At 39.7% G+C, this 8,444-nt stretch overlaps 1 protein-coding gene and 1 long non-coding RNA gene across 7 annotated transcripts in view; one reads left to right on the forward strand and one right to left on the reverse strand.

Moving 5' to 3' along the window:
* ST18 (ST18 C2H2C-type zinc finger transcription factor) overlaps positions 1–5,424 on the reverse strand; it is a 208,184-nt gene extending 202,760 nt beyond the window's left edge. For 2 of the 6 annotated variants that reach the window (XR_014222176.1, XM_082233754.1), the window contains exons 1-2: positions 4,252–4,403; positions 3,859–3,994 (exon numbers count right to left, since the gene is read on the reverse strand). Coding sequence is in view for 5 of the 6 variants with exons in the window: in XM_082233754.1 (XP_082089880.1) it covers positions 3,859–3,994; positions 4,252–4,290 (175 nt within the window). In the remaining variant the exon portion in view is untranslated. Of the gene's footprint in view, positions 1–3,858; positions 3,995–4,251; positions 4,404–5,211; positions 5,324–5,345 lie in introns of those variants that run through there. The other 4 variants (XM_082233751.1, XM_082233752.1, XM_082233749.1 and 1 more) reach the window with 4 other exon arrangements.
* Positions 5,425–5,486: 62 nt separating this feature from the next.
* Positions 5,487–8,151, forward strand: LOC309538497. Its single transcript, XR_014222237.1, has 2 exons — positions 5,487–5,598; positions 7,768–8,151. It is a non-coding gene; the product is annotated as an uncharacterized lncRNA (long non-coding RNA).
* Positions 8,152–8,444: the final 293 nt, after the last annotated feature.

An 8,444-nucleotide genomic window follows, 5' to 3' on the forward strand; every position in this document is an offset into this window, starting at 1 on the left:
ACTCCAACTTCAGAATGAAGTCTAGGCTGACTGCGTCCCAGGCGCTCAACCTTCTGGTGTTGTGCCAACAGAACAGTGAGAATGACGGGTCTCTAAAATATAGTATTTGGCTGAAGTCCGTCTATTATTTTTATCTGCAAATGTTAAGGCTTTTGATGCTCCATATGTTATAGAAGAGACCAGATGTTTATGTAATTTGGCTTGTAAACAAAATTCATTGAAGCAACACAAATAGTTGGCCTATTGCATTCTAGGGCAAGAGCAAAAGGCAGAAAAGAGGAAAGCCACTTGCACCCAATTTTTTCTACTTCAGGATCTGTGAATCATTAATCAAGAGGCAAACCTGTGACAGGTGAAGAGAGACAACAGCTCAGGGTGGGCGATTGCCCATCCTGCAACAGCAAACAAATGTTCAATATTCTTCTACCCAAATGCACTGGAACAATGTGCAACATGTTAGAGTAATCTGATAATCTTCAGCAGGTAATACATGCTGCCCTCAAAGACAGTTGCCCCAGATACCATTTTTCAGAAGCTATTGCCCAGTGAAATGTAGCCGCAAATCCATAGCTTGCACCTTACATTATAGCTCTTGCAGATTCTTGGACCTAACCTCCTCAGCTACATGGCTGCAAATAAAATGTTTTAGGTATGTTTTAAGTGCAATATACAATGTGACACTAGATAGAGATGGCGAGCCTTATGGAAAATTCAATGTATTTTATAAAAAGCTTTTTAAAAAAGCATTTTCAGAACATTTTTTATTTGTGTGTAGATTCCACCCTACAGTCAGTCCCTACTGAGTGATGACACAAGGGAAGGGACTACAGCTCAGTGGTAAGAACACAAGTGGTAAGAACACAAGGTAAGAACACAAGAAGTGTCCACGATAAATTATGGACTCACATATAATTAATGTTCAAAATTGTTTATGACTCTCTGAAAGGCACTGGTCAGCAAGGGGGCAGCCCAAGTATCACAGGCCAAGACTGATGTGTAGTGGGAAGAAATGGGAACCTGCATATATTAGGGAAAGATGGGTTCAGGCTTGCCACTATTACATAGCATCAGGATCTGAATTCCAAGAACAGAACTAAGGTTGAATCATAAGATGTTAAGAACAAAGTTTAAGCATTATACCTGGTTGAGGGTTTTGGATTAAGGGGATAAGGCGTGGTGGAAGAGCTGTAGGAAGTTACCCTGATATATATCCATGAAGCCATATAAAACTATTGATTCAAGCAGCAGATTCCAAAATCAGACTATTCTGTTGCTTCCAGCCTCCATCTCACTGGAGAGAAGCCATTTTGGTATTATTAATCTAAAAATATTTAAGACCAGCATTGAGTCTAGGTCACAACACATATTTCAAGGAGGAATTATACATATTTAACTCTGCCAGGCAAGGCATATTTAATTACCGGTACTCATTAAATTGTTTTTATATATTTTACAACTCCTTTTATACCGCCATGTGAGGACACCTGTCCTGAAAGGCAGGATATAAATCTATTAATAAAACTCATACGCCATTATAATGCCCTGCTCATTTCCCTCTCCTCCCACCCCATAAATCAGTGCACACACACACAACCCTCCTCTCTCCGTGATCCAGCTCCTTCCACTCTACCAGCATATTAGGCCATTCTCCCTCTCCACCAACATGCCCAGGGCTTTGCTACTCACATTCTGAGGTGCTTCTCTAGGCCAATATGGGAAGCAATGGAAGCTGTGCCCTGCCAGGCCACCGCATAGTGATATGACCTAGCACAGTTTTCAGTCCACACACACACACATTCAGAACTGCTTCCAGATGGATGGGTAGAGAAGGAGACCTTGCCCAGCAGAATCATTGTTCAGGTACAGATCATTGTTCATTTCTCACCTCTGCCTTGTGCCCTAACAGCCCCAATGGGCACCAGCCACTGCTGTAGATGCCACAAGGCAGTCTAGGAAATAGTTGGGGGTGGGAAACTTTGATGTACTGGACCACACAACCTAGTGGAGCACAGTCTCTCCACCTCCCTTCCATTCCCAAGTCATGATGGACATTCATTGTGAGAAAGTTTCTTTAAAAATGCTACCAAATGGATAGGAAGAACGATATAATAAAATGGTAAAATGATATCTTATGCTTTGAAAGATATTTCCTTTAAGAAGCAATATACTGAATTTCTGTGCATCTGAGGAAGGGTTCCACAAACACATTTTGTGTATTTTACTTTACATAGTACAATTTTGACACACACCCCATCACTCTCTCTCTCACACACACTTCTGGCTTTCTTTTGTTTGGTGCTGCCCCTTTTGAAACATATGATATAGTTGTTATTGGAATTTTAATTCCAAGTCTGTCCTACAAAGCATGCATTGCTTTATTCATACTAATCTGTTCTAACATGAGTATGGTATTCTAAGGTTTTACCATTAATACTGGCATAAAGAAACATTCAGTTTTAGTAAGGCTGGTTAAAGTATTCAGCGTAGGCAGAAGCTCAGTTCCAGCACTCTGCACTGACCTCTAGTGGATTATTTGTTGTAAGTGACTGAATGCAAACTATTAACTTTACTGTCTTAACATATAGTAGAGTTATTCCCTCGTTGCATAACATCAATAAACTCCAACAAATTAATGCAACTTTTAATTAATGGGAAAACCTCTAAGACAGAAAAAATACTTGCATGTGTTTGAAATACAAGTCCCCACAGAGGAGTTTCATATATATAATTATTTATCACAATATGGCACTAGACCTACAGTTACTGTATAATATATAGCCTACTATTTTTCATTGCTAAGTACCCACTTAATGTAACAACAATAATCAACACATTTTCTAGCAGAAAGCAAACATAATGGATTGGATCCAGAATTTGCTACCCCCAGTTCCACTTGGGACATTCTCACCAATAAAAAGTCATTTTCACTAGTGGGCAAATGCCCATGCCTGATACCACATTGTTGCAGGGGGTTCCCAATCCCCAGATCAGACATTGAAGGACATAGGGTGCTGTAGGGAGATGGAAGGAAATTGATGAAAGTTATCTTGCACCTCCCTATTCTAAGAGTTCTGAAAGTTACGTCTTCCCCATTCCTCTACTGAGTCAGAAGCCTTCCAGGGACAGAAGGAGCTCTTCTAGTCTCAGGAGGCAAAGTCAGGATCCAATATTAATCAGTACTGGTTTTGCAACAACAAATGCGGTTCCACTGCTTATCGTAAGAAGCACGTCTCCTGAGTAAAAACCAGCAAAACTATTTCTCTATTTTCTCCTGAACGGAACATAGTAAATAGCCATAATCAATCACATGATTTCTGGAGCAATTACGCTGTATACAACAAGTCTCCTCCTGAGAAGTATTGTGGCTTAGCAATTTTTATGAGCTAAAGTAGTTGTGTGTTATTTTTTAAAAAAACTTTCTTGAATTCATTTCTGTTCCGTGATGCATTTCCTATCTTCCTAAAGAGCCACATCACTGATTGCCATGGGGGTTGGGTAGTTTTAGCAGTATCTGCTTTACATAACACAAACAATGGAAATAAGCATGATTCTAAGCTCTATAGGTTGCAATTCTATAAACACTTACCTAGGAGTAAGTCCCACAGAACTTAGTGGGGCTTACTTCTGCATAGACATAGATAGGAGAGCAATATGAATGACCAGTTTCCTTTTTAAGTCAAATTAGTGTTTCTGGAAATGTGAACAGAATTATGGGAACCTATGGATAGATCACCAGGAGTCTGACCATGGTTTATGGGTAAAAACAAAGGGAGAATAAGGAATGATAAGCTCATGATAAGAAAGAATGACAAAGATCTTCCACATGATTTAGGGATATATGATTTTATACCAGCTTACCTTTACCTGGCGATTCGGTACAGTTGCCCAAAAGGTTCCTGGCTCTGTCATTTACTAATTTGCACACAGTTTTGCCTTCCGTTCCAGGGATTTTGAGATTGATGCAGACACATGGATCCCATTTCCTTACTATTTTCTAAATTAAAGACATAAGTATTTTCACTTTAGCCCTCATGTTTTGCACTGACAAAATAAAATTAAATCCAAAGCAGGCCCCTACTGGCACATTAGAGGTTTTCACACCAGATGCTGAGCAAACACATCAGAAGACACTGCAATGTACAGTAGAGTGGCTACATGAAGATTCAAGTCACTCAGATCTTCTCACAAGATCTTCCGTCAGCAGTATGACAAAGTATTCCCTAGCTTACTACTCCAACATTTTCTCCTTACCTCCGGTTTTGCAGCAAGGTCACATTCCATGAAAAACATCCTGCCCAGCTTGGTACAAAAGGGCCCCAAAGAATCAGAATGCAGAAGGCTCTGTAACTTGCTGACTAACTTTGCCCTGTGTTATTTACTAACTACACAAAGAAAATGCTGTCTATTCAAAACACATTTCAGAACTCTTTTCACAGAAAGTGAGTGAACAAACGGTCCCATGTCCCAAGCTGTGGTCACATCTCCCATGAGGCCGGCTGATTGTTGCAGAGCATGGAACCGAGTGATACCAATGCCAGTCACCACAAGGCACTTCTGTAAACAACTTTGTGTGTGTGTGTGTGTGTGTGTGTGTGTGTTTGTCCTCTTGTGAAGAAAGTAATAGTATGATTTCTTTGCATTATTATATGACAGAATAAAGTTACAAACATGTTCTGTTCACATGACCATTACATCTCGCTTCTCTTTAAGAAAGAAAACAAGCACACACACTAACTTCAATCTTTAAACAGAAGGCCCAGTGGGTCAAAGTTAGCGGGACATGAAATTATCAGAATACAGTGGGACCTTGGTTTTTGAATGCCTCAGAAGTCGAACATTTCAGCTTTCGAACATTGAAAACCCAGAAGTAACTGCTTTGGTTTTCAAATGCTTTTCGGAAGCCGAACATGCCACATGGCTTCTGCATTGAGTTTTCCAGACGTAAATGCTTCTGGAAATGCATGCTTCGGTTTTCAAATGTTTCGGAAATCGAATGGTCTTCTGAAATGGATTACGTTCAAAAACCTAGGTACCACTGTACTGTATGAAGTTAGGGATATCCGAGTAAGATTGACCTACGTAACTCTATTGAGGAAATAGATTTCAGCCGTGCTATTTTTCTAGAAAAATGATGATGGAACCGTTGTAGAGGGTGGGAGCGATTAAAAAAAATCAATCCTCCTGTCAGACTAGGAATATCCCCTCACTCACACAGTTTAGGATATCCCACCATTCTTCTGCAGAGTTTTTTCTTTCTTTCAGCACATATATATGTCTTTCTTTTGGCTCACATATATGTCAAACAAAGCATTAATAATAAAGAAAACTGTAACACAATAACATACTGTCTGAGAGAAACTAAAACAACATCCTGAGGCAAGAATGGCAGTTGGTCTCTCTAACGGAGCTTAACTGAACACCTGAAGGGGAGGGCCAATTCCAGAGCACAACACTTAAGCCCCACCCAGCAGATGACAGACATTCTACTAATCAAATTAGGCACCAGTGCCTTTCTTACAGGAACTCACCCTGAAGACCTCTCATGTTCTCTTATAATGGCAATGACGCCCACCTGAGAGGTGCTGGGACTGAGTTCCTGTGAGCTCCAACTGAAAAAAGCCCTGGATTTCAGCAAAGCAATTACTGCTGTATTTAGAATATCCATTTTTCAAAGTTTGATTATTATCAGTCAAATCTATATTTCAGCTTTCTTCTTCTCTTTGCTTGAAGGGTATTTTTGAGTTTCAATATAGCAGAAAAAACAAGAGCAACGATGAGACACCCACTTCAGCTTTATGCCGTAATTGTACATGTGTACATAGTGCTTTCTTTGAAGTTAAAGGATCTGCTTTCTTAATTAGATGTACAGGAAATACTGTACATGAAGACTAGAATACTCAGCAGCTCTCTGGATTGGGACAACTATGTATGTTGGGTGCATGATTATTTCTCAAGTGGTGCTATATTTGCATAAAGGTTTTTCCCTATGGCGTTTAAAATTACTATCTCACAATTTACCTTTCCACACACAGTACTTATAGGCTGGATATGCTGAAACATGGGGTGCCATTTCTTTTAAATATTCTCACAGGGAATAATTTTTCCAGCTGTAAGAAGAGAATGTTTTGTCATTATTACATTTAATTTCAATTTTTACTTCAGCAATAGTATTTTGTAGAAATATCTTCTCACCCCACCTCCTATTACCACTGTTCTACTTTTCTGAGAAGAAAGAAGAGGAGTTTGGATTTGATATCCTGCTTTATCACTACCCGAAGGAGTCTCAAAGCGGCTAACATTCTCCTTTCCCTTCCTCCCCTACAACAAACACTCTGTGGGGTGAGTGGGGCTGAGAGACTTCACAGAAGTGTGACTGGCCCAAGGTCACCCAGCAGCTGCATGTGGAGGAGCGGAGACGCGAACCCGGTTCCCCAGATTATGAGTCTACCGCTCTTAATCACTACACCACACTGGAAAGGTGGGACATAAACATGAATTTTAAAAATGTGAATAATGCAACATATAGTAACATCAAAATTCATAAAGACATGCTTAATACATAGTAAAGAAGCCACATGATTTGGATGGTATCTAAAATTTCAATACTGTATAACCAGACTTGAACAGAGAAGTTCCTGTTCTAAAAAACAACCTAATAATCCTAGACAGCTCTCAGTCACACCGCTCCTGAAAGTGGCCACACTTTTTCCTTTCCTTAGTTATTCTAAAACTCACAGCTACATCCCCCTTCTATAATTACAAGGAGGGAGATAATAAACCAATTACAAATTCCCAGAAACTATTTAGGGTGGGACTTTTTAAATACATAATTTCCAATTAAAGTCTGTATCAATTCTGAATTTGTTAATATCTTCCCTCCCTGGCATAATGTGTCTTCAAAACAACAGCAACCCAGCAACAACATTGTAACATTTTTATCTTTTGAGGGGTTACTTTGACACTTGCTGTCCTCTGCAGCTACTTTTCCAAGATAAGCTAAAAGCACAGGACACAATATAGCAGCATATTACCTTCTAGCAATCCTCCCCAATGGTCAAAATCTTTCTCTAATGTTTATTCAGAAGTCACCAAAGGTTCCCTGCAACTTCTAATTCTATGCCATCTTCTCCTATTGCTTCCTGTTCAGCAGTATTACCAATAGATAGCTTCTTATTTGCTCGTTAATTAGCCACTTGCCATTTCCCATGGAGGTGCTTTAATTACTGGTTTCCTCTCATTATTTGAAATCCCCAAACATAGAAAAGCTGCTCTGTCTAGTTCATATTTGACTAGGTCTCCATCGCCTAATGGCCAAGACCAATGGCATCCAAAAGAGACTGGATAGGAATAGGCAAATCTGTCCATTTTTGTTTCTCACAGTTTCTCATTTTTCCAATCTTAAAACCCATTCTTAACCTTACTGCAGCAGCTTGTGGGTTTTGGTTTTTTTTTAAAGTCCTCGTGAAAATTTAAGTACATGTTTGTGCAGATTTCTTCTAATGCACACATTTTTTGCCTAATATGAACCTTTTTGCAATAAAATCCCCATATAATGCATTTTTGTATGCTGTCTTGACTAATATATACATTTTAATGCACACTTTGCCTTAGAATATGCATTATTGTACACATTACTTGACTGGAGAACTACACTGCATACTTCATAGAAGTGTGAATTTTCAGATTTTGTGTTGCTTTGGAAACTGACTTTAAATGTGAGCTGAATTGAATTTCTCCCCCATCCTTCCTTTTCCCCATTGGTGAAAGAAAATCCCCGAGAAGCAAGAAGGCTGTCCATTCACCCACAAGGCACTTGCTTTCTGAGCAGCAGAGAAGGAGATGATGGCAGCTGGTAGCAAGCAGACAAGTGGGCACATTTCCTGCAAGCAGGTGATGAGGCAAGAGGGAAAGACTGAGATGAAGATTGACTGAGATGAAGAACCTTTGGTTCTCCAGTTCACATCATTCCTAATGTACATGCTCCCAATCTGGTAGTTCTAGAGATGGCAGCTGATCCCAGTTTAGAATGCTGATCCCAGTTTACAAGGCAGCTGCTGCCATGGGTGGATCTCGATACAGGAAAACAAATGCTATAAATAAGTCAGAAATTAGATCATTATAACAAAATAAATAAATCCTTATGGAAAACCACATTTTAAAATTTCCTGCTCTCTGGCGCCATCTGGTGTTGTATGTTTATAGCGCATTCAAATTGCTGTTTCTTTACTAATGTAGCTGAGTGGCGTCTTCCCTAACAACAGCTAATAATGGAGTGGAGTAAAGCCAAGGAATGCACAAAGGTCTTGCTTTTTTATACAGAGAAAAGGAGAGAGAGTAACAGGAGAAGGTACAAAATAGGAGGACCCATTGGGCTTAGCAGGTGGTGAGTAGCCTCAAGAGAGAAGAGCCCCACTTCTCCAGTGGGTAATTTATTTTCTCCGAAT

This window comes from Podarcis vaucheri (genome assembly GCF_965113315.1).
Source record: "Podarcis vaucheri genome assembly, chromosome: 8".
Classification (NCBI taxonomy): domain Eukaryota; kingdom Metazoa; phylum Chordata; class Lepidosauria; order Squamata; family Lacertidae; genus Podarcis; species Podarcis vaucheri.